The following is a 26,891-nucleotide window of genomic DNA, read 5'->3' on the forward strand; positions in this document are numbered from 1 at the left end:
GTAAAGGACTTTCATTTTCCATCTTTCATATAAACAGATGGCTTGTTGGCATGCAAACCAGCACGGTGTACTGCATTTTTCAGAGCTGCCGAAGATGGGAATGGGGCTAGTATCAAGAACTCATTAGAGTGTCTACTGATTTCCACCTGGGAGAGCCAGTTCCTTTCAATAAAGGAATAAACCCATTTTCAGCAAATAGGTAGATACAATAAAAATCAGGTTGAGATCATAAATGTATATATAAAAAAACACATTTGAAAGCAATTCAGGAGTATATTATTACAGGTATTTTAAGTTGGAAACTTAAAATAGAATGGAAGTGTGTTGTCAGTGTAGGAAACAGAAAAGATAAAATTAAAAAAACTGCAACATGTAAGTACTGATTTTCTCAAAGTAGTGATAATTTGGAAGAGTTCAATAAGGTCTAAAATAACATTAGAGACACATTGGGTAATGATGTATTCTATCTTCCTTACATGGAAAGGACTAAAAATAATATACTGTTCTTGCATTTTTTTCCAGAGAACTATTGTAAGCCTTGTGTGGCAGTAGAGGGGGTGAACAGAGGGTGTTTCCTTAAATTGATATTCAGATGTTCCCTTCGTGAATTTGAACTTAAATTGCTCAAAATATACAGTTTTTTCCCAATTATTAAAAATACTACATGATCATTTTTGAAACTTTGAAAAAAAATTAAAAAGCACAAAGAATATAAAAATCACCCAAGCTCCACAGATAATATGAAAGAAAGTTAGCAGTTTTGATTGTCCTAAGCCTAAGCATGGATTATTTATGGGCAGGTTAATTAGTTTATAAATTCATTTGTGTCTGATTTAATGGAATAATTATATTCTTTGTTGGTGCTTGTCTTTTTTTTTTTTTTTTTTTTTTTTTTTAGCGTGTAGATCCTCCCTATAGCAGAACAGGACTTGAGTGGAGAGAAAATTCCTTTGCTTTGATTCTGTAGTACCGGTGAGAGGCTGGGGTAGGGGCTGGCAGTGCATTTGGGGGTACCTGTTGATTTTGGGGCTGTTCTTGCTAAGTCAGCTGCAGTAGCCGCATCTCCCCTCTTCCTTGATCACAGGTTTTGAAAATGGCTATTTGAAGGAATCAGCCTTTGGGCAGAATTTGTTCTTGTGAGTTTTCTTTAGTGAAATACAAGCTGATCATGTTGTCGAAAATTATAAGCAGTGGATTTCCTGGGAACCTGGTGGTTGTGTCGAGTCTTGTGTTTATAACTACAGTGGACACCCATCTAGACTGTAGATTGTATGTAAATGGTGCCTTCCAGAACGTACCAGTTGGTCTGTTTACTTTCATTCCTTTTCTCCCCAAAAGAGAGATTTTAACTTTGATGAAAAAGCTTAAAAGATACTAAGTATCTTTTTATTAATTTTTGAAATTTCATTTCATTTTTTCTTCTTTTTAAAAAAAAGGCTAGCAGGGCACCTGGGTGGCTCTTTGGTTAAGTGTCTGCCTTTAGCTCAGGTCACAATCTCAGGGCCCCGGGATCAAGCCCTGCATGGGGATCCCTGCCCTATAGGGGGGTCTACTTCTCCCTCTCACTCTCCTTCTGTGCTCTCTCTCTCTTAAATAAATAAATAAAATCTTAAAAAGAAAGGGGGGCTAGCTTTGGGTGCCTGGGTGGCTCAGTCAGTTAAGTGTCTATTTTTGGCTCAGGTCATGATCCCAGAGTCCTAGGATCAAGCCCCATGTCAGGCTTTCTGCTCGGCACAGAATCTGCTTCTCCCTTTCCCTCTGCCCCTCCCTCACTCATGTACACATGTACTCTCTCTTAAATAAATAAATAAAATCTTAAAAAAAAATGGCTTAGCTTTTATTTCATTGTTCAGGACCATGGCACATTCTGTTGGATTTATTGGGGAAATTAAATTTGAATTGATTCTGCTAATTATGATTTGAATGAGAGGAAAAAGTATTAGAAATAGTTGTAAGCTTTTCATCTGAAAATAGTTTTACCTACTGATTAAAAATTAGAGCAGTATCGGGGCGCCTGGGTGGCTCAGTGGGTTAAGCCGCTGCCTTCGGCTCAGGTCATGATCTCAGAGTCCTGGGATCGAGTCCCGCATCGGGCTCTCTGCTCAGCAGGGAGCCTGCTTCCCCCTCTCTCTCTGCCTGCCTCTCTGCCTACTTGTGATTTCTCCCTGTCAAATAAATAAATAAAATCTTTAAAAATTAGAGCAGTATGAAACTTAATAGTAAAAAGACAAATAGCCCATTTAAAAAATGGCCAAAGAACCTGGATAGACATTTCTCCAAAGAAGATATACAAATGGCCATTAAGTACCTAAACAGATCTCAATCACTAGTCATTAGACAAATGCAAGTCAAAACCACAATGAGATACCATCACACCCACTAAGATGAATAATAATAAACATTGGCTAAGGTATGGAGAAATTGGAACACTCCTACATTGCTGGTAAGAATGTAAAATCACACAGCCACTTGGAAAAACACTCTGGCAGTTTTTTGAAATGTCAAGTATAAACTTACCATATGATTCAGCAATTATCTTCCTAGGTATATAGCCAAGAAAAATGAATTATATTTCTATATAAGAATTTGTACATGAATATTAATAGCAGCATTATTCAAAATAGCTAAAAAGTGGAGGACACCTGGGTGGCTTAGTTGGTTGTATGTTTGACTTTTGATTTTGACTCAGGTTATGATCTCAGGTCATGGGATCAAGCCCCACATCTGGCTCTGTGCTTGACAGGGAGTCTGCTTGATATTCTTTCTCTCTCCCACTGCCCCTTCCCCCCACTCCTGAGCACAAGTGCTCTCTCTCCCTCTCTCTCTAAAATAAGTAAATAAATCTTTAAAAAAATACCCCAAAAGTGGAAATAACACATATATCCATCAACTGATAAAATGATAAACAAAATGTGTTATATCCATACACTGGAATATTATTTGGCAATAGAAAGGAATGAAGTACTGATACATCATCAACATGTACCTTGAAGACTTTATGCTAAGTGAAAAAGCAAGTCACGGAAGACTGCATATTCTATCAGTCCATTAATATGAAACGTCCAGGCTAGAAAAAACCCTATGGATACTGAAAGCAGATTCTTGGTTGGCTAAGACTAGAGGTGGAGGGGAGAAATGCAGAGTGAGTGCTAATAGATGGATGCAAGGTTTCTTTTGGGTGACAAAATGTTGTAAAATTAGATTGTGATGATAGGGACACCAGGGTGGCTCAGTCAGTTAGGCATCTGATTCTTGGTTATCACTCAAGATCTCGAGGTTGTTGGATGGAGTCTCTGCACTCAGCGGGGAGTCTGCTTGAGAGTCGCCCTCTCCCTCCTCCGTGACCCTCCCCCAACTCTCTCTCTCATGAATAAATAAAATCTTAGATTGTGGTGAAAGCTGAACACCTCTAAGAATGTTCTAAAAGCCCTTGACTGTGTGTACTTTACATGGGCGAATTGTATGTTCTGTGAATTATATCTCAATAAAGCTGTTTAAAAACTTTTTTAAAAAAGGCATAAAATCAGGGCAAAAGAAGGACAAATTTTCCAACAGAATTGAAAACATTGAGATATGGTGTATTGTTTTTCTTATCTTTTATCAACCCAATAACAGTATTTTCCACTATCCAAAAATACATTTCTTTTAACTTATGGATATAACATCTAGGTTATGCTTAGGAGTAGAACAGTCAAGTCATTCTGTTCAGTTAAATTTTTAATAATTGTGCTTACTTTGGTGGTACAGATTCTAAGACCAAAGCAGTCTAAGGAGCATTTAGCTAGAGGACATCTGAACCTCAGTGCAGTGTTCCATGTATTAGAAACGTTGAAGGAAAAAAGACCTGAATGAATGTGTGTATAGAAAAGAAAATATAGTATTGTAGAGTTAGTGTTAAAAAACAAAGTTCAGCCTAGTAAATTTGAAGATCTAACTGGCTTTATTTAACAATTCATTAATTGGGCAGCATCCCATCTAGCAAGTAGAGGGGCGGTCTGAGGAGTTGTACATAACAGCAGAATTTTATAGGAAGAAGGGTGGGGCTGGAAAGTTGTTAGCAAAAGGAAAGAATTATTCCAGGCAGGGTCGTTTTCCTATAGGAGGGAAAGTAGCAGGTCTTACCTTTCAGATTACCTCATCTTCCTCTGGGGAATGGAGAGGGCCCCTGTGGCAGACTCATGGAGGACTCATTGGCCCCAGATGGGGAAAATTCCTGACTGACTGGTTAAGACTATTTTTCTGGGGGAGGTTGAAACTACAATTAGATTAGTTATTAAACCCCAGTTTGGAATTCTAAGAGACAAAGAGACACCATTTTGGGCTTGTGGTTTTTCCTTTTAACAAAGTCAAAGACTTATTGATCGAGGAAATCAGCAAGATGGTAAAACTGGTTCCAGGAACATTTGGGCAACTGATGAATGTTGGAATAAGATTTTTTAGCAGGGCTAATTTTTTTTTTTAAGATTTTATTTATTTATTTGACAGACAGAGATCACAAGTAGGCAGAGAGGCAGACAGAGAGAGAGGGGGAAGCAGGCTCTCCACTGAGCAGAGAGCCCTATGCGGGGCTTGATCCCAGGACCCTGAGATCATGACCTGAGCTGAAAGCAGAGGCCTTAACCCACTGAGCCACCCAGGCACCCCTGGAATAAGATTTTTATAGGAGAAACTTTTTAATCTCCTGTAAGACGGTATTTGCACAAATACCAGACCAAAAAAGTCTGTAAGTTTATGTATTATTTTGCATAATATGAACCTTAATTGGTAGTAAATAGTAAATCAAAGAAACATATTCCTTACAGAATGAAATATTGCTTGGTGGGTCCATCAGTGCTCCAAGATGACGTTGAGAGGACATGCTCTTTTTTCTTTGTTTCTTCTAAGCCAAGGAGTAGCTGAAAGATGACTTATTCACTGGTGTGGGTATAATTGCCTATTCATGTGGGAAACAATTAAATTTAATTCTCACAGTATACAAAAGTGGATTCCAGGTATATGCCTGTCATTTTCTCTCTGTATTTGAAACATTTATCATAAAAAAAGAAGAAAATAGGTTGTTGATGAAATATTATATAGTAATCTAAGTGAGTGAATTAGGTCTATATCAAAAAATACTGTTGAATAAAAAATCCATATGTAGCCTGTTGTACTGACTGTGATATTAATATAAATTTTAAAATACTATAGAATTTCAGGGACTTTGTGTACATGTATACAAAGGCATAAAGGACTAGAAGGCATAAAGGACTAGAACTTTTATACCTCTGAAAATGTGAATAAAATCTAACATTATTTTATTAATAATTATTAGGTTCTGCTGAATTCAAATCTGTTATTGTCTGGTAAGGATAGTGTAATTGTAGCTTTGAAACATGCAACATTTACCTGGCATAGCAGACTTGATTTTAGTGGAACTTAATAAATTTTAGTATTTTATATAGATGGTATGTCAAATCACTGGGGAAAACACATGGTCTTTAAAAAATTATCTTGGGGGTGCCTGGGTGGTTCAGTGGGTTAAGTCTCTGCCTTTGGCTCAGGTCATAATCTCAGGGTCTTGGGATCAAGCCCCGCCATCGCCATAGGGCTTTCTGCTCAGCAGGGAGCCTGCTTCCCCCCCTTTCTCTACCTGTTCCTCTGCTTATTTTGATCTCTCTCTGTCAAATAAATAAATAAAAATCTTTTAAAAAATAATAAAAAATTATCCTGAGGAAAACGGCAAAAGATTAAGAAAAAATACACAGCACTCTCTTGTACCATATATTCAAATTATAAATAGATCAACAAATTGAATATTAAAAAATGACAGCACTGGTAAAATTATGCTATATAATCTTTGTGGAGGGAAGGTTTTTCTAAGTATTATGTCCTCAAAGTCAGAAATGTTAAAGGAAGTGATTAGCTTTGATTAAATAAAAATTTCAATATTGGGGAGAATTTTGTAATTGAAGCTGAAGGCAAATGAGAAATGGGGTCATTTCTACAGTAATTTCGGAGACCATGTTTTTCTAGCCCTTATAAATGAATCTGTAATAGAACAGATGGGCAAGAATGGTCCAGATAGGTAAATGACAGCTTTGTGAATATCTTTCTCCTCTTCGCTCCAAAGCAGAGGTAACCATCAGTGTCCTCGAGTCTTGTTTGTGTAAATGCTGGGTGCTTCCCCTATTCTGGTAAAAATGGCATTGTGATGGAAAACAACCTGTCTTAACCTACATTTCTTTCTATGTATGGTTGGTGTTTTCTTTTCTCCCAACCACCTTTGTGAGAAGAACCTTGATTTTCTCTTAATCTGATGTATAAAATTTAGGGAACTTGATATATTCAAGATAGATTGAATGTTGAATCTAAAATATTACAGGATATTGGGAAATCTGAAAGGTGGGCTAGAATCAAATTCCACTTAATTGAGGGCATTGCACACTTAAAATTAAAAAAAAAAAAAAGCTTCCCTAGGGAAAGTCAATAACCCTTTTCTCTGTATGGCTTGTGTATAGTTAAGGTGAATGAAAGCGGAAGGTTGGGGCTTCTGTTACAACTCGGGGCGGGGCTTACTCTTAAACTGGGAGTTTCTTTCTCTTGCTTGGACCTGCCTCCCTGTGTCTGTGGAGGGAGCTCTGGGTCAATAAAATGGCCCGAGTCTGCAAACCAGATCAGTCCCCACCTCCTCTTTGTTTCCTTAGCACTCTGTGGTGTATATGTAATGGGAAATGGAGCCATTTATTAAAAGAATATACCTTGCAAAATATATGTCCTTTAACTCAAGAATTTATACTCGGGAAATAATCAGGCAAGTGACTAAAGAGCTTATTACAATAGTGTTCGTAATTGGAAAACATTGGGAGCAACTTACATGCCCCCAAATAAGGGACAAGTAACAAATTATGTTACAGTAACTATAATAAAGCAACTCTGTCCAGAAGAAAAGATTCAGGATATAATGAAGGAAACTAGAACCTGTCATCCCATAATTTGACCTAAAAATCATTTTGAGCTGAAGGTAATCAAGAAGCAGTAAACACTGGAAAAGCTCCCCTTTTCCTGCCTAAAGGCAGGAAATAAATTCTCCTTTTACTGGAGAAAGACATTTGTATCAGCCTAGTGACTCTGGAAACCTTTTTAAAGTAACCGTTGGCTTCTTAGTTACTTCATCATCATATACTATTCTGAGCCCCAACCTTTGTCTCGCCAATTCTTCACAAATGTGAAAGCTGCTTTATTCTTTGGGGTCTTCGTTCTCTTGTGAAGGCTCCCATGTACAGGATGAGTCAAGTAAAATATATATGCTTTTCTCCTGTTAATCTGTCTTTCTCCATTTTATTGCCAGGCCCAGCCAGGGACTCTAAGAGGGTCAAGGAAAACTTCTTCATCCTTACAATAGTATTCCATTTTAATAAAGTATAAAAATGCATGTATAGATTTACTTGGGAAAAGATCTGGGAGGATATTTATATACAGGATACAGTGTTGTCTTTGGGTGGAGAGCTGTGGGGGTGATTTTTTTTTTCTTTTTTGTGTGTGAGAATAAACAAAATAAGTTTATTTTATTGCTGCTATATTTCAGAAATGTTCACCATGTAACAGTACATAGATTTTTGTTACTGGATTTTAAAAATTGATTAGACATAGAGGTGAGATGAATTAAATAATTGAAGGTCTTATGTTGTATACTTGAATTTATGGGGACTTTTCCTGTAGGACAAAGAAATAAAAACCTCATTCTGTTTTGTTTTGTTTTTCTTTTTTATTAATAGGTTTTCTCGCACAGATATGGCAACAAGCAGCCGTCCCTTTGCATCACTTGATACAAAACTGGCCTCTGGACGGCTCGGATCATCTAATGTGAGCAGGTCAGGAAGAGGGTGCAGGTGTTTTCGGGACAACAGGGGAGAGCAGTACAACCCTTTGGTGAATTGCAGTGTTGATGTTACAATAGGGCTTTGTATTTTACTGACTGGCGAAATAAGCAGGTGTAGTGTCTATTTTATAAATTAGGGAAGGAGAGGCAGAGCTGCTAAAGGACTTGTGAATGGATGGCACTGTTACCTAAAAAGAAGCCAAGCTAAATTCAACATTTGGGACACACCTTTCCTTTTGAGGCTTTTGTATCTTAAAATTTTTTAAATCATCAGTTCCCATTATAAAATATTATAACTACATTGCCAAGCATTGGAGAAAATGGAAGGAAGGAGAAACATCCACCATAAGTATGACCTCTCAAACTGTATTCTCATCTTTTTCCTGGGCATATGCTTCTGTCTGATATGGATGCAGCCATAGGGTTTTCAATGAATGTTGCAGTATGATTATTTCTCTACCTACATTCTTCTTGTATCCTTGGCTTAAACAGCATTTTAAGAAAATGTTGATTGTAGAAAATTCAGGAAATGTAGAAAACTACAAAGGAGAGAGAAAAATGTATATTACCATCACTATAACTTTGTGTGTGTGTGTATGTGTATCCTTTTTTTTCTCTTTATATATAGAGTGCTTTTTTTTTCTAATTACTTGGCATCATGTTCTATATACTATTTAGTAACCTGCTTTTTAAAAATTTTGTTATTATTTTTTACCCTGCCCCTCCATCCTTTTTTTTGTACCTGCTTTTTCAAAGTTAATGTATCATTACATTTTTCCTTTCCATTAATATCTTTGTGATATCACAGTTGCTACGTAATATTCCTTTCTTACCCATTCTCGAATTAATATAATGAGTTCTTTATCAGATATTAAAGGCGACTCCATGAAAGCTGTTTTATACTATGAGAAAGGGCTTTTTATCTATCCTTACAGGCTTATTAAACTTTCAGTTATACACCAGATCTTTAGCATTTGAGGTTTTGCATTTGAAATTTCAGCTACTTGTGAGTGTTCCTAACACTCGTGGCTTTGGCAGTTTGCCTTAGGGCTCAGCTCTCACGGTACGACGAAGGGGTGTGATGATCTAAAGACTGATGGGTGGAGATGAAGCTGGAACTAACTCCTAAGGATCTTAAAGTCATTTATTTTTCACATTGCGATTTCATTCCGTACGTCTCTGCTTGTGGAAGTCTGAGTTTTCTTTTTTTTTTTTTTTTTTAAGATTTTATTTATTCATTTGACAGACAGAGATCACAAGCAGGCAGAGAGGCAGGCAAAGAGAGAGAGGGGGAAGCAGGCTCCCCGCTGAGCAGAGAGCCCGATGCGGGACTCGATCCCAGGACCCTGAGATCACGACCTGAGCCGAAGGCAGCGGCTTAACCCACTGAGCCACCCAGGCGCCCCGGAAGTCTGAGTTTTCTGTAGATACATGAGTCTCTCCCTCAGGGTTAACCTTTAACTCATCTGATAGTTTCCTAAGTAACTACTGCATCAGCCTTTCTAGATCTTCCTTGATTTACGGTGGGCTTACATCCCAAATGAGCCCATCATAAGTTGAAAATGCATTCGATGTTTCTAACCTACTGAACATCACAGCTTAGCCTTGCCTAGCTTGAATGTGCTCAGAGCACTCAACGTTAGCTTGCAGTTGGGCAAAAGCATCAGAACCCCTTTCTGGTAAGGGAGTAACTGAAGTGCGATTTTGTTTTCATGCTTGAAGGAAGGAATTTGAAGAGGTTGGTAGCATGGAAATGTGATTTTAAGTTCTTTTAAATTATCATACTGTTCATTTACTTACTGAACTATTTTCCTATTAGAAGTTGTTACTCGGGGTGCCTGGGTGGCTTTGTCAGTTAAGCCTCCGACTCTTGATCTCAGCTCTATTGTTGATCTCAGGGTCCTTAATTCACACCCTGTGTTGGGCTCCATGCTGGGCAGGGAACCTACTTAAAAAAAAGTTACACAAAACATTTTGGAGAAGGCTCTGATTTTATTATTTATTATTTGTTTATTTGTCTGTTTATTTTGGTTGAGGGGAAGGGCACAGGCAGGGGGGGTAGAGAGAGAGAGAATCTTAAGTAGGCTCCATGCCTGACACGGGGCTCAATCTCACAAATTCGAGATCACGACCCAAGCTGAAATCTAGTTGGACACTTAACTGATTGAGCCACCCAGGTACCCTAAGGGCCCTAACTTTAAAGAGCAAATTTCCATCAAGTAACAGATAATTTTTAATAAAGGGTAAAATCATAATGATTATACAGATGTAGAAATAAACACGTTAAAGATTTTACTTAACTCATTAATCAGTGAGGGAACTAGGCAGATGTTATAACAGTTTCAAAGGAGAAATTGAAACAGCACAAATTTATATGGAGTAAAAGAATATTGAAATTAATGTCCAAAGTCAGCAAAACTAGCTTTTTGTATGCTGAAGGAGAAGAGGTAATTGAACCTCTACTAGTCAGGATAGAATTTACATGTCTATGGATATGTCAATAGACAATTATTTTCCATTGCTCTCAGTTACAATTTACAGAGTTGCAATTCAACACTAAAAAACCGAATCTATTAAAAAACGGGTGGAGGACCCGAATAGATATTTTTCCCAAAAAACATACAGATGGCCAACAGACACATGGAAAGATGTTCAGCATCACTAACTGTTGGAGAAATGCAAATCAAAACTACAGTGAGATATCAGTTGTATCTGTCAGAATGCCTAAAATTACAAAAAAAAAAAAAAAAAAAAAAAAAAAAAAGACAAGACATAACAAATGTTGCCCAGGAGGTGGAGAAAAGGGAACCCTCGTGCATTCTTGGTGGGCATGTAAACTGACACAGCCACTGTGGAAAACAGCACGGAAGTTCCTCAAAAAAGAAACGTTGAAATGCCATACGATCCATTTTCATTGCTAGGTATTTACCAAAAGAAAAGGATTCAAAAAGATGGTGCACCCCATGGTTATTCACATTCTTTACAATAACCAAGATATGGAAGCCAGGATACAGAAGATATGGACATCCAAGTGTCCAGCCATAGATAAATGGTTAAAGAAGATATGGTGTATGTGTACAATGGAATATCACTCAGCTATAAAAAACGATGAGACCTTGCCATTTGCAACAGCATAGATGGACCTAGAGGATATAATGTTAAGTGAAATAAGTCAGACTGAGAAAGACAAATACATTCAACACTTACGTGTTGAATCTAAAAAACAAAACAAATGGATAAACAAACAAAATGCAGAATCAGACCTATAAATATAGAAAACAAACTGATGGTTGCTACAGGGATGGGGTGGGTGGGTGGATGGGCAAAATGGGTGAAGGAGAGTGGGACACACAGGCTTCCACTTAGGGAATAAATAAGCTGTGGGAATAAAAGGCACAGCATAGGGAAACAGTCCATGATATTAGACTATCATTGTACTGTGACAGATGGTAGCTACCTTTGTGGTGGGAACAGCAAGAGAAGATGAGTCACTGTGTTGTACACCTGAAACTAAGGAAGCATTGTGTATCCACTCTACTCTAATTAAAAAAGAAAATACAGTTTACAGAGTTGCGAGGTAGTTCCCTAGAATCAAAAAGCAATCCGAAGGGGTCTCTTCTACAGTCTAGACAATAATGCATAGTTTTCCGCTGAAGCATATTTTTCCCCCCTACATGATCAAACTAAACCCCAATAACTTTCCCCTCTCCTATGAGTAAAGGTAGTTCCCTGCTTGTGGTCTTGGTGCCTGCTATGAGCCTTATTTGTCAATTTCTTCCACCCTCATAACAGCTTCGTGAAGTAGGTGGTGGTGGTGTTCCCATTTTTACAGATGAGCCAGTCAGGTTTCAGAACATTAAAGGCGTAGCTACTCAGTGGTAGAGTTAGAATTCCAGCCTTCTGTCTCCAAAGTGTCCACAGACACACACACACGGGACAATGTGCTTATAGTAAAAGCTGTAGACATTCTGTGTATTTTTCCTTGGTCTTTAGGTCAACATCAAACAAGGTGGATCTCAAGTGTGGCCTAGAAGAATGTGAAGTGGCATTGAACTTATTTCTAAGTAACAAATTTACAGATGCCTTAGAATTGCTTCGACCATGGTAATTAACTTTCTTTCTCTCAGATAAAATACATTTTTTCAGATATTTCTGATGATTCTTTCATTCATGTCATGCTTGTCAGTTAATTTATCTGCATTTCCACCTGCACATTTCTAAACTAATTTGGTGGAGACCCCCTACCATTGGTCAGTTTTAATATCCAGTTAGGAAATCTGTCTTTTCAAATTTAATCAGTAGAATGTTTCTGACTCTTTCTCATATTTTTATTTCTTTATGTGTTGAAATACTGTCACTGCATATAGTTTCATAGAGCTTCATTTTACTTTCCTCAGTGAAATATTTTTATGGATATGCCTTTAAAGCTTATATATTAAAAAAAGTTTCCTTTGAAATAGGATGGGAAGAACTAGAATATGCTAATCTCAAATGTTCAAGAAGAAATTTAAGATAATAAAAAAATGTTCTTGGGATTCCCTATTTATGTGGTAGATTAGTTAAGCGATTTAATTTCAGTTAATAATACCTGTTCGTTTTTCAAATGTGGCAGCAACACCCATGCTCAGCTCTGATACTAGGTGTCACCTTGACCACAGCCCATGTGGACATATGTGACTATGTCTACAGTGTGCCTGGAGCTTGACAGGAATAGTCTTACATTATGCCTTCAGACATAGTCACTTGCTTGGATGAAGCTTAGATCATATATCACAATTTTTTATTCATTTTTCTTTTTTCTTTTATTCTTTTTTAAAGATTCTATTTATTTGAGAGAGAGAGAGAGAGCATGGGCGGGAGTTGGTGGGGAGAGGCAGAAGGAGAGGGAGAAGCAGACTCTCCACTGAGCAGGGAGCCAGATGTGGGACTCCATCCCACAACCCTGAGATCATGACCTGATTTGAAGGCAGACGCTTAACTGACTGAGTCTCCCAGGCACCCTAACAATTTTTTGGAGGGTTACTTGAGCATAATAGTGGGAATCTCATTTCTTTGGTCAGTAGGGTAATGTGACTTTGATCACAGACTTTGAATCTTATTAAACTTGCGGTGGTGAGCCCTGCATAATGATAGAATTGCCTAATCTCTATGTCATACACCCGAAACAAGTATACCGTCATATGTCAACTACACATTTCTTTTCTTTCTTTTTTTTTTTAAGATTTTTTATTTATTTATTTGACAGACAGATCACAAGTAGGCAGAGAGGCAGGCAGAGAGAGAGAGGAGGAAGCAGGCTGGGAGCCAGATGTGGGGCTCGATCCTAGGACCCTGGGATCATGACCTGAGCCCAAGGCAGAGGCTTTAACCCACTGAGCCACCCAGGTGCCCCTCAACTACACATTTCAATTAAAAAAATATATTACCTCCTCAGACGCTGCTGTGGTAATTTTATTACAATGTAGAAGAGCTGTGAGTATTTCAGACCTTAGGAACAGATGATAAAATAGATGGTATCGCCCACAGCTGAAGGGCATTGTCCAGTGTTGTCTTCAACACATGTCTATCCTGCTTGTCTTCTGCCTTGTTTCCCTCTGTCCTTCCCAGTCCTCAGACTTCTGTCTTCTCTCTACTTCCCTGTTTTCCTCTCACAGCCTGCCTACCTTTTTCTTTTTATCTCTCCTCTCTGAGCTTACCTGCCTGTCTCCTTTGTTTTTTATTCACACAAGATTTCTTTTTTCCATCTCAGACACCCAGCTGGTCATAACACAGAATGAAAAGAAGTGATTATTTTATTTGGTCAAGTTTTATGTTCTCTGATCTTTATGCAAATTTCATTGTTAAACATATGTTTTTCCCACGTGAATTCCTGTCTTCCTCTTGGAACTTTGGGTCTAAAATTTGAGGTTTAAGGGTGCCTGGGTGGCTCAGTTGGTTAAGCAACTGCCTTCAGCTCAGGTCATGATCCTGGAGTCCCAGGATCCAGTCCCATATCAGGCTCTCTGCTCCACGTGGAGTCGGTCTCTTCCTCTGACCTTCCCTTCTTGTGTTCTCTCTCTCTCATTCCCTCCTTCTCAAATAAATAAGTAAAATTTTTTAAAAAATAAAATGATTAAAAAAATTATAAAATGTGATGTTTAAAACCACAATGCATGATTAATTTTGCGTTGCTCCTAACTCCTTGCGATTTTTTCCAAACAGCCGGTGACCTCACTAGTCAGGACAGACTGCAAATTACCAAAGGATGTTTAGACTATTTCCATGGGGGAAAAGAATAATGTGTCTTGCATTTGTTTTTCCTAGCTGTGGGCTATTGTGCATTATATTTGAATTAAAAACAGAATCGTGCATTACCATTTTAAATCTTAAAACAAATTGACCTAATGAGAAGTTTTGAGAAAGAGATGGTGAGGTTTTCACAGCCTGAAAGTCTGGGATGTGTGGTCCATTAGGACTGATCAATGCCCTTAAGAGTCCAAGCAACTCTCACAGATAATTTAGTAATTGGAATTGTCAAGAACTTTAATCATGAATTGTAGATAATGGAATTAGATTAGATATGAGGTCTGAAACGTACTTTTGCATGGGTCCATTGGGGCTGACCTAATTTATTGCAAAAATCTTGCTTTCCTTTGGCCTCTGGATTCTGTATCAGAATCTCCCTGCCACAAAATGCATTTCTAGTGGCCTTTATTTTAGTACTTATATCAGAGCTGAAGATATTAAGTATATTGCCTGGTGTTCAACTGGGAAAAATTGGTTTGCTTTGAAATGTTTTCAAGGAAAAGAGTCCGCAGGCTGCCCCCTTGTGCTGAAACGGAGAAAAACAATTGTCGGCTTCTGCTTCAACCTGAACATTCTGTGCAGCCTCTGGAGGCTCAATTTGGAAAGTCCTTGATATTTGAGTTTTTTACGACATGCCTTTCTTAGTCTGTATTATTTCAGTGATTATGGTGTAGGAGTAAAAGTTATCACTATCAAAGTCACGATATGCATTTATTAGGATTTCTTCTGATTAGTATCAGACAAGACCTGCATGCTTTTAAGTCGAATTGGAATGTATTAATTCCCTATGTTTTGCCCCCAGGGCTAAGGAGAGTATGTACCATGCTTTGGGCTACAGTACTATTGTGGTGTTGCAGGCGGTCATGACCTTTGAGCAACAGGACATCCAGAACGGCATCTCTGCCATGAAGGACGCATTACAAACCTGCCAAAAGTACGAGCTGAGTAACTAACTACTTGAGATAGAACTACAAAACTTTATGTCTGTGTGACAAAGCGAGTGTGGTTTGCTGATGGAGACCTCTGTTTGAAGTTTGCCCCAATTGTAGTAAGGGACTTGTACTCCAAAGCTGCCTGGCCTCATGTAGTTCCATGTAAAAGAGTTAACATTTCCTATTAAGAATTATAGTAGGTTCTTGTTTGGCCAACCACTTGACAGCTATACCTCCGCCTTTCCCCCCTTCTTTCTTTCTTTCTGTTCTTTTCTTTCCTTCTTTCCTTCCTTCCTTCAGTAGCTTGAACCACATAGAAAAACTGAGGGAGACACGTGTGTGGTCAGCAGCACGCATCTCTCAAGGGGTCTCTCTGGAGTGGATGAGTTCAGCTACTGCCTGCCAAGCCAGTGTGTCCAAGATCAGTGGTTGCCCAGGGTTGGGGTGTACAGATGAGTATGTGGAGCACGGGGGATGCTGCCTATTCAGAAGGGAGAGCTTTATTTGTCTAAAAGGACATATTTGGACACTTCCAGTTGGTGAAAATGAGACGGATTTTCAGTTTTATTTTAATCTTTGCTCTGTGTGTATAGCAAGACCCCAGCAGCAGCTGTTAACTAGCATTGGTGAAGTTTAACATGAAACTATGTCCTTGTGTCATTATGTTGCCGCGCTACAAATCAAGAGAGTTTCCAAGTACTGCCCTCTAAGTGATTCTTAACCTGCAGGTGCCTCTTCCCCCAGAAATATTGATTTCGGCCAACAGCTCAGGGAAGGTGCTTGGCAGGGTTAGCATTCATTGTTTTGTGTGGGTTTGTCCACTCACGTGTCCAGTAAGCCTGGGCGGAGTGCCCACAGGATGCCCACCGAGTGCTGGGTGCTGGGTGTGCAGTGTGGAAAAGAGCGGTCCCTGTGCTATAGACTTGAGGGTTTAGTGTTTCTCCTTGCTAACTCTTGGGTGTGACTGTGACAAAAATGAATGTCAAAGGAAAATGAGCCTGGCCTGATTTATTGTCATTTTTTCTTTCTCTTTCCCATCTCCCCTTGTGCTTATTCTCCATAGATACAGGAAAAAATGTACAGTTGTAGAATCTTTCTCAAGTCTTCTTTCTAGAGGATCACTGGAGCAGCTGACTGAAGGTAAGACCCATTTAAAGATTAAGTTTTTCCTGTCTTTGAAAAGTTAAAATATGATCATACTTATAAAATTCAGTATGCAAGTGTAGAATATAAAGGACATGGAATATCTTTTTCTTTTTCCCATCATACTCCCCCACTGGTAATGGGTTAATGGATTAGGATTCCCCACATAACAGAGTGGGGTTCAAAGCTGATCTGCCTTTCTGCAAGCCACAGTTCTTTCCACTGTACCCCACACTTTCTCTGGTAGGCTTGTAGAAAAGGGAACAAAATGTTCACATATGGATGAGGGAAATGTTGAATCATTCCTATGTGAGACATCCTGAAAGTAGATGGTGCTGTGTTACTATCTTTTTATAATTTTTTTTACATGGCACTTTAGAAAATCTGGACTTACTTACTTATTTACTTATTACTACTTATTAAAAAAAGAAAACAAACAATGAGATACTACTATATACCTATTAGAACTTCCATAATCTGAAACACAAACTTCAAATGCTGGCAGAGATGTAGAGGGAAAGGAACCCTTATCCATGGCTTGTGGGAATGCAAAATGGTACAGCTATGTTGGGAGACAGTTTGGCAATTTCTTACAAAACTATACAATCCAGCAATCAGTCTCCTTAATATTTACCCAAAGGAGCAGAAAACTTATATATGCATGTGGATGCTTACAGCAGCTTTATTTATAATTGCCAAAGCATGTAAGCAACCAAGATGTCCTTCAGTAGGTGAGTGGATAAATGAACTGTGGTCCATACAGACAAATGGAGTATTATTCAGCACTGAAAAGAAATGAACCATCAAGCCATGAAAAGACCCAGAGTGACCTTAAGTGCATATTACTAAGTGAAAGACACCAATCTGAAAAGGCATCAGGCTATATGATTCCAAGCGTATGACATTCTGGAAAGGGTCAAACTGTGACAAGATCAGTGGTTGCCCAGGGTTGGGGTGTACAGATGAGTATGTGGAGCACAGGGGATTTTTAGGATAATGAAAAAATTTGTAAGATATCATAATGATGGATACATGTCTTTATACATTTGCCCAAACCATAGAATGTACGTCACCAAGAAGGAACTGTAATGTGAATTGTAGATGTTGGGTGATCATGATGTGTCCACGGAAGTTTATCAATTCATCAGAGGAGGTTAAGCACACATGGGGCAAGGGATACATGGGGAATTTCTGTACCTCCCCTCAATTTTGCTGCAGACCTAAAACTGCTTTAAAAAATAGTCTTAATTAGAAAATAATAAATGTAAATTAGCTTGTGACTATAACATAGTCTGAGAAACAGGTTTATTTAGACTTTTACACCCAAAGGCATGTTTAGCTAACATTTTAGCACAGGGTGAAGCTATTTCCTTCCATAGACTAAGGAAATATAATTAAGAAATGTTCTGGTAAGGTACCTATTCATAAATGCCAAATGGTTAATTTTGAGGACGGGGGATCTGCCCAATATAAATCAAGCAGAGTGAAGGAATGTGACTTTTATAAATTAAGTTGCATTTTATTCCTAATGAGTTTGGCTGTCACTACAACCCGAACAGACTTTGTGTTCAAGGGAGCATGTCACAACATTGTAGCTTTAGTATGTGATTTGTTTTTCCTCTTGGTAATTTTCATTTACATCCTTGAGTGGCTGGTTGTCTGCAGAAATCAGTATATTTAATTAAACTTTTCGTGGGTTTAACATGAACATACCCTTTCTTCTCTCAGGGCTGGCTTACTGCCCTGAATGGTTTTCAAATTTCCTTTAAAAACAGATATGTAAATGCAGTACTTAGGATGTGAAAGGGATTTAACAGGAAGGACACTTACATATGGTTGACAGAGTTCAAATTTCCTTGCCTTTTATCTCTGCTTTCGTGGCCCATGCTTTGGCTGCTCTGAGGTTTGTCATTTTTTTTTTTTTTAAGATTTTATTTATTTATTTGACAGAGATCACAAGTAGGCAGAGAGGCAGGCGGGGGGGTGGGGGGAAGCAGAGAGCCCGATGTAGGGCTCGATCCCAGGACCCTGGAATCATGACCTGAGCTGAAGGCAGAGGCTTTAACCCACTGAAACACCCAGGCGCCCCGGTTTGTCCATTTTTAACTTCACCCTGAGGCAGCCAGTCCTTCTGCTCAGACCTCTGCACAGACTCATTGTTACCTGTTGTTACCGGTCTCTGACATGGTTGAGCCTCAACTTACCTTTCCAGACTTATTTTACACTCCTCACTTTATATGAGCCCCCCGGCCTTCACCCCCAACACACAATCTGTGTCACTGAGCAGACTTTCAAAGTGAGCAATGCCAAAACTCTTTCCACTCTGTTGCAAATGAACCTAAGAAGAGGAAATTCAGGTGGCTCTGTAAAAATTGAAGGCTCCACTTTTCATTCCCCCGAACACTGAGAAAATTGGGGGACGGGGCACATGTAGAGGTGAGGCATTCTAAAGGGCCGAGCCCCTGGCTGGTGATGGCCACCAGAACGTGCACAGGCCCTACATCTGTGAGGTTGGCCCCCGCGGTAGGCAGGCCGTTGAAGGATCTCTGCTGCCTGGTTGCTTCTTTGTCAGTCCAACCTTTGGCCTGTGAGCAGGGTAGGGATTGCACCCAGTTTGCGAGAACCAGCCTGTCATGTGTCGGGTGGCAGGGACAGGGCATGGGGTCTGTGTGTACGTGAAAGAAACACAGTGCTAGTCCTTCTCCACTTTGACCCAACAGCATTGCACAAACATGGAAGTACCCTACTTTTCTGCTATTTACATCACATAAAAATGTCCTGCTTTCTGAGCTTTTATGAAAAAGCCCAACATGGATCAAAGGCAGTAGTCTCTGAGAAACTAGTTAACAAAAACCAAGGGTTTACTCTCCATAGTGAGCTCTGCCCAGCTCCTCGTTTGATTCTTCAGCTGTGAAGTGAAGACGTTGCCAGCTAGACTATGAACGAGGTGTCCGGCTGCAGAGACGTGGATGCCCGTGACGCGGCAGAACCTTTCCCCCAACCCGGGCTGTTAAATCCCCCAAGCTCCTTTACTTAAATAAAATGCCAGTTTGCATCCCATGGATAAAACAGGAATCTGCTGATTTTGTTTATGCAAAAATGCAAAGATTTCCCTCCCACCCCAGTCTCTGCAAGTGTAAGGTATTGTTTGGGCAGCCCGGCCATGTGTTTTGGGGCACTCCATATGTCCCTGGGATATACATAGCTTTACAGAGTCCCTTTTGTGAGTGCCTCGTTCCTGCACTGGATAGCTCAGCGATCAAAATAGCCTGGAATTGTGCTAGTGTGAGCTCTTTTTAGATCATGTCTTCGGTGTGTGAGGAGTCATGATTGGGGGTGCCGGGCCATACTTGTTCAGAGCTCCAGAGCACTGCCTCTTTCTCCTTAAGTCAATGGAGTGTCTAGTCATTGCCGGGATGATCATACCTGCATATTTTGAAGCTAGAATTCATAGATTTAAGATAGTTTTTTTCAATCTCTCTAACTGGGTTAAACTTCTGTGTTACTATTAAGTTACAGAGTGATTTTTTCTTAAGCGCTTTTAAATTTTGGTTTCTTCTTGTGAGCTGAGTTTGGGTCTCTGGCGCCAAGCCCTTGACTTTTTGCGATTATATTTGAGTGGGACCAAAGATGACTTCCTTAAATCCTTTTACACATTCTAGGAAAATCTTGCCGAGGGACTGAGAACCGAGGTCATCGTTCTGCTTTTATGGAAGTACCAAAGCAACCTAGATTTCTTTCTTGGGTTCATGGAGCTGCGAGTCTTTCCTGAACATCTCAGAGCAATTACTGTGGACATAGGATTTTCCTTAATGTCATTTTATTTGTTTTTAATAGAGGAAATGCATGCCGAAATCTGTTATGCCGAGTGTCTCCTACAGAAAGCAGCACTCACGTTTGTGCAGGTAATAAATGTTTGGCTTCGAATCAGTAACGCCGGGGAAGCCTGCCAGTACTACATAGGAAAAATGGGGCTCATTCGATGTCCGTGCTTCAGTTCTTTTGACTTCGACTTGTAATGGAAGATACTTGTTGTTCTGATAAACTTGGACTGAAAAATGACCCCAGGGAGCTTTGTTCCTACTCAAATGCACTTGGAGTCTGTTTCGAATTTCAGTCTGTTGGGAACCACTGCCTTGTAAAGGGACTGTTTTGCTACTACTGCACGGAATTTCTGGATGCTTCTCTGTATGAGAGGTGTGAGATTATCCCTCTTTGCATTTGCTAATGGTAGAGGGCTGCAGGCACTGAGCAAAAGAGGCGTCTTCATCCTTGCCCCTTCCCTTCTTTCACCAGATGCTTCAGCAAAGCACAGGCATGCATGCTTGGAGCACCAGGCTTTTCATCCATACTTCCGATTTTATTTTCTCCCCTCCTTCTACTCTCATGCCCCTTTTTTGCTTTTATTTCTTCCTTTGGAAGAGCAGTTTTAAAAAGTCACTAAATCAAACCATGAATACCTTTCTTTAAGGGACATTTCAATTTGACCTCTAGGAACTGTTACAACCAGTGCCTTGTCTAACATTGAATCTTCCAGCGCCTCTAAGAAACATGGATTTTAACATCAAGGCCCCATGGGTGGCAGTGATGGTTACGCTGGGGGTAGAGGTGGGGTCAAGATTGTAAGGGGGCAGAAATGCAATTGTAAAATTGAAGCTCTTCCTCAATCACAATGTTTTACATTGTATTGAGAGTTGCTGTTCTTTTTTCTTTTCTTTCTTTCTTTTTTTTTTTTTTTTCTCCTAGAAATGGACTTCTTAGGTTGGATTCTGGTTTGGTAAAATTGAACCAATCTGGTCTATGACCCTGTTTCCTTAAACCCTATGTATTATGAAGTCTGGTTGAAAACCACATTCTTAATGCCTCGGTAAACATAATGCTAGTCACAGAGGCCCCCCAGTTTTTCTGATGTGTTTTCCAAATGGGGCTATGACAATCAAATCTGGGATTTGAAGGCATATTTTATATTGTGGGGCCTTGCAATTAAACATCTGGGAGATAGCCAAGACTCCTCCCTCTTCCTCATGCCTCCGTATCCAGTTTAATGCTCCTGTTTCTTTGACCTTGTAAACATTTAGCGGGGGCATCTCTTCCTCTTCCTTCTCGGGTGTTCTAGTGGGGGTGTTCATCAGCTCTTCTCTACACGGCGCAGCAACCTAGTGACCCTCTGGCTCTAATTTCTCTTAACCTCCTGCTCGTTGTCCGTTGTGCCACTGAGTGCCTTCTCAGAGATGAGACTGTCACCATGTCATTGCTGTGCTATAGCACTGAATTGCTCTCAGGGACTATGGCAGTGGTTCCGTATCAGAATATCAGCAAGGAGGTGGGGGGAGGCTTTTTCAAACTAAACTGATGTCTTTGCCCACACTCCCTCCTCCCCTCTTACCCATGTCCTCAGATGCTACTGACAGGTGTGTTGCGTACCTGAGTGGCATGGGTAGCGGGTAGCTTTCTTCCTTCATTCTGTCTCTGTAGAAGCTTCTGTGGCAGCGCTGACTTCTGTAAGCCCAGGTGGCCAAGCATGCCATGATCCTTAATGCTTCCTTGTTTTTCCTGCTGCTTGAGTTTTCCCTGGCTCCCAAGGTCCGCATCTGTTTTGCCTTCCTTAATCTGGCCACTTCCTAGTTATTTTCTGTGCCTTAAGCCTCAATGCTTCCAGGAAGCTTCTATGGACCTCTCCATGCCACCCCCGCCCCTGCTCTGCGCTCTCCTGACATCCTGTGCATATCTCCATCTGTGTGCATGATTCCAGCCCTTAGCACCTTGTATTGCTTTTGTCTGATGTTTCATTCAGATGCCTGGTATAAAATAGGCATTCAGTAAATATTCGGTGAATCATGACACGAAAGACTGTTATTTGAGGCAGATTTTAATGTGACTTAGGAAGTTCTTTCCTGGCCTATCTTGGAACTTGTGTAATCATAAGATTCCTTAAAATAAGAAGATAAACATTTAAGTTGCATAGTGAATTTTGCATTTATTGATTCTTAGAATAATATAAATGTTAAAGATTTAATAATTAATGAGAATTGTAAGCTAAAGCAAATTTTCCTCTTCTTTAGAAGGATGCGACAGGAAATAAATATCCGAGTTTCTCTCCATTATCAATAGACTAGAAAAATACCCTCCTCAGAAGTGTGAAATATGGGACTGTCTCCATTAGCACTGTTAGATTAACTTCTTTTAAGCAGGTTTTGATATAATTTATTAAGCAGCTCTCTTGGAATCCTAGAATGCTGACCCTGAAAATGATACTCATTTAAGCCCTCTGCCTCCACTTTATGGTTGATGAACATAGATAGGCAAAGAAAAGTGAAATGACTTTTTTTTCCTCCAAAACAAAACTGTGTATTGGTGACAATCAGTTTAGAATCCAGATCAATAATTTTTTTTCTAGAAATATTATGTAAGTGACATTTACAGTGTTAAATAGACTGAATGCTAAAGTACTGTGCAAAAAAAGAACCATCAGCCCATTTCCTGAAGTGTGATGGACTGGAAAGTTTGTCCTTAGAGAATATCCTTAAATCACCCATTTTGGATTCTGTTGAAACCAGAAGAAAATTCTGCATTAGGTGATGTTTATCACAGTAGATTTGGACTAACATATTCGGCCACTAAGTGGTAAGGATTACTTCTTTAATTACTTGCTTGAAGTAATGCTTAAAATGTATTCTTTTTATTGCCATTTAAGTTGGAAGGAAAATTGCAAAAGAACATTGCAAATGTAAAGCAAGAAGAATGTTTTAATTTAAAAATTATGTCCTCAAAAGATAGAGTTTTGTTCTAATCACACAAATATATAATTGTAACATGTAAGAATCTTTTGCTAAATGATCTGATTATTTAACTGAATTATTTTCAGGATGAAAATATGATCAACTTCATCAAAGGTGGACTCAAAATTAGGACAAGCTACCAAATATACAAGTAAGTTAAAAATTAAGATGTCTTTTCTTAAAGTTTTTTTCTTAACTTATTTATTTGACACAGAAAGAGATATCACAAGTAGGCAGAGAGGCAGATGGAGAGAGAGGGGGAAGCAGGCTCCCCACTGAGCAGAGAGCCTGATGCGGGGCTCAATCCTGGGACCCTGATATCATGACCCAAGCCGAACAGAGGCTTAACCCACTGAGCCACCCAGGTGCTCCTAAGATGTCATTTTTTAAATGATTCTTGTATTCTGTCAAATTTGTACTTCAGAATTCTCATAAAGTATGACTAGGCTTTATTTGGTGTTCATAAAAATGCATTGATTTTTTGGCTTACTGTGTGTGTATTCAGTGCTATAGGACAACGGAATTTAAGTTTAAATGCAAACTGGAGAAAAATAGCTGGAAAAAAGGTACTGACAGAATGTCTAATTATATAATCTTAGTTTTTCTCTTCTAAAATCAATTTATATATTTAAAGTTACAGGTATGTCTTTGGTCCAGACTCTAGAGCAGCACTGCTTGATAGAATTTTCTGTAGTGATTTAAGTGCTCAGTTAGGATGGACCATTCTATTGTCCATATCTTCTATATCCTTATTGATTTTAGTTGCTCTATCATTTGCTCACAGAGTGAAAAACCTCCAGCTTTGATTCAGGATCACCCATTTCTTTCTTTAGTTCTGTCAGTTTTGGCATTGTATATTTAGAGCCTCTGTTATTAGGTTTACATATGTTTTATTTTGCCTTTCCAATGACTTAACCTTTTTTTTTTTTTTTAAGATTTTATTTATTTATTTGACAGAGAGAGTGAGATCACAAGCAGGTGGGTGGGGGGGAGGGTGGTGGGGAAGGAGGCTTCCTGCTCAGCAGGGAGCCCGTTGTGGGTCTCGATCCCAGGACCCCAGGATCATGACCTTAGCTGAAGGCAGAGGCTTTAACCCACTGAGTCACCTAGGCACCCCATGACTTAACCTTTTTATCATTATGAAATGTCTCTACTGAACTCCTTATAATAAATATTTGTCTAGAAGTCTGTTTCGTTTGACATTAATATAGCTACTCATGCTTTTTTATAATTAGTGTTAAGTGTAGCATGACATATTCTTGTTCCTTAAACCTATCTTTGTTTTTATATGTAAATTGCAGTTCTTAAAGATGCTTATAGTTGGGTATTGCTTTTTTATTCAGTATAACAAATGATATGTTTATACTTGTGGCTACCATTTTTCTTGTTCTCTTGCCTTGTTTGGTTTCTCACCTCTTTTTTTTGCCTTTTTGCATTACTAAAATTTTAAATATAAATTTACCAGTGTAGTCACTCTGTTGTTTTCTTAGCTGTAGCCCTCTTTAATTTTTATTTTTTTAAGATTTTATTTATTTATTTATTTGACAGAGAGCGATCACAAGTAGGCAGAGAGGCAGGCAGAGAGAGAGGAGGAAGCAGGCTCCCTGCTGAGCCGAGAGCCCGACTCGGGACTCGATCCCAGGACCCTGAGATCATGACCCGAGCCGAAGGCAGCGGCTCAACCCACTGAGCCACCCAGGCGCCCAACCCTCTTTAATTTTTTTAAAGATCATTCTAGTGATTATAATATCCTTCTTAACTTATCACAGTTAGTTTAGAGTTAATATACTCCTGCCCTTAAGTTCTTATAAAATATAAGAACTTTGTGAAAATATAGTTTCACTGACCATTTGTCTTTTATATTATTCTTTGATACCACACTTACATATATTAGAAGCCCCTTTATTTTTTCATAAAGATGTATTTATTAATTTATTTGAGAGAGCGAGAGAGCAAGAGCATGTGAGGTGTGCCCAAGCATGGGGGGAGGGGCAGAGGGAAAGAATCTTCAAGCAGACTCCTGCACTGAGCACCTAGCCTGACCTGGGGCTCAGTTTTATAACCCATGAGATAACGACCAGAGCCGAAACCGAGAGTTGGACATTTGACCAGCTGAGCCACCCAGATGACCCAATAATAGGACTGTGGCTTTCTGTGTCAGTTCTAGGCACCCCACGTTGAGTGGATTCAAGAGTACCTTCAGCTGACTAGCCATGTAAATATAAAGTTAGTGTGAGATATGTTCCTACCTTTCAAAGTTCAGCTCTTCTCCAGTTTTTTACTACTTTTTGTTTTCACTTTCCAGTGCCTGAAAATGCATTTTAAATGTATATTTAAATTCCAAAGCTTATAATTGTTATCTGGGGGGGGGGGAGTTAATCTAATATAAGCTAGTATGTGTGTCATAATTAGCAGATCCCCAGGGGCGCCTGGGTGGCTCAGTGGGTTAAGCCTCTGCCTTCGGCTCAGGTCATAATCTCAGGGTCCTGAGATTTGTCTGTCAAATAAATAAATAAAACCTTAACAAAAAAGCCGGGGGGGGCGGTGCCTGGGTGGCTCAGTGGGTTCAGCCTCTGCCTTTGGCTCAGGGTCCTGGGAACGAGCCCCACATGGGGCTCTCTGCTCAGCAGGGAACACTCTCTGTTCAGCAGGGAGCCTGCTTCCCCCTCTCTCTCTGCCTGCTGCCCTGCCTACCTGTGATCTCTCTCTCTATATCAAATAAATAAATAAAATCTTAAAAGAAAAAAAAAGCAGATCCCCATTAGTGAGAGCAGAACCAAGATTTAGTATCTTTTTTTTTTTTAAAGATTATTTATTTATTTATTTGACAGACAGAGATCACAAGTAGGCAGAGAAGCAGGCAGATAGAGAGGAAGGGAAGCAGGCCCCCTGCTGAGCAGAGAGCCCGATGTGGGACTCGATCCCAGGACCCTGAGATCATGACCTAAGCCGAAGGCAGCGGCTTAACCCACTGAGCCACCCAGGCGCCCAAGATTTAGTATCTTAAGAGATAATTTTACCCTAAGTGATTTCATAAAATTATATTTCATTCAGGATCTTGGAGGTAGGAGGTAGGATGTTAAAGAGGTAATTGCTTTTCTAGTTTTGGGAAATTGACTATTGTTTTTAGTTTTCTTCTTGAAATCATTTTTCTGAAATAAAATTTTTTTCTTTTGTTTGACAGAGAGAGAGAGAGCACATGCACAAGCAGAGGGTCGGGGTGGGGAGGCAGGTTCCCGCTGAGCAAGGAGCCTGTTGCAGGACTTGATCCCAGGATCCTGGGTTCATGACCTGAGCTGAAGGCAGACATTTAACTGACTGAGCCACCCAAGACCCCTCTTGAAATACTTTTTAGATGCTATGGACTCCTGGATAGCTTAGTCAGTTAAGCATCTGCCTTCAGCTCCGCAGCTCTGGTGGTGATCCCAGGGTCCTGGAATCGAGTCCCGCATTGGGCTCCCTGCTCTGTGGCAAGCCTGCTTCTCCCTCTGCCTCTGTTTCCCTCTCTCTCTGTCTCTCATGAATAAATAAAATCTTTGAGAAAACAAAGAAATACTTTTTAGATGATAATAAAAGGATGTTAAAGAGCTAATTGCTTTTCTAGGCATCAGTACTTAAAAACTAGATTGAATTAAAGTAGTCTTAAAATGGCACAAACGTATCAGTGTGTGCACTCATCTACTTTTGTACATATACACAGACATTTACTTGGGAATTAAAAATAGTGAAATTCCTATGTATGCATAGGTCTCTTTCAGAATGGTGGGAAAAATAGATACTTTTGGGGAAAATTGGTTCTTCATTCTGGAAAAAGAGCATAAAAATAAATTACATGTAGATTTAATATTAAAAAATTTAGAAAAGGTTTTATTTATTTATTTGAGAGAAAAAGAG

The 26,891-nt window shown here is 39.4% G+C and overlaps 1 protein-coding gene across 2 annotated transcripts in view; it reads left to right on the forward strand.

The window, feature by feature from the left end:
- TTC39B (tetratricopeptide repeat domain 39B) overlaps positions 1-26,891 on the forward strand; it is a 129,132-nt gene that overhangs the window by 66,339 nt on the left and 35,902 nt on the right. For both annotated transcript variants that reach the window (XM_044265632.1, XM_044265633.1), the window contains 6 exons: positions 7,755-7,850; positions 11,852-11,962; positions 14,946-15,077; positions 16,139-16,215; positions 20,056-20,123; positions 23,084-23,148. In XM_044265632.1, coding sequence (XP_044121567.1) covers positions 7,755-7,850; positions 11,852-11,962; positions 14,946-15,077; positions 16,139-16,215; positions 20,056-20,123; positions 23,084-23,148 — 549 coding nt within the window. The remainder of the gene's footprint in view (positions 1-7,754; positions 7,851-11,851; positions 11,963-14,945; positions 15,078-16,138; positions 16,216-20,055; positions 20,124-23,083; positions 23,149-26,891) is intronic.

This window comes from Neovison vison, chromosome 9 (assembly GCF_020171115.1).
Source record: "Neovison vison isolate M4711 chromosome 9, ASM_NN_V1, whole genome shotgun sequence".
NCBI classification, from domain to species: domain Eukaryota; kingdom Metazoa; phylum Chordata; class Mammalia; order Carnivora; family Mustelidae; genus Neogale; species Neogale vison.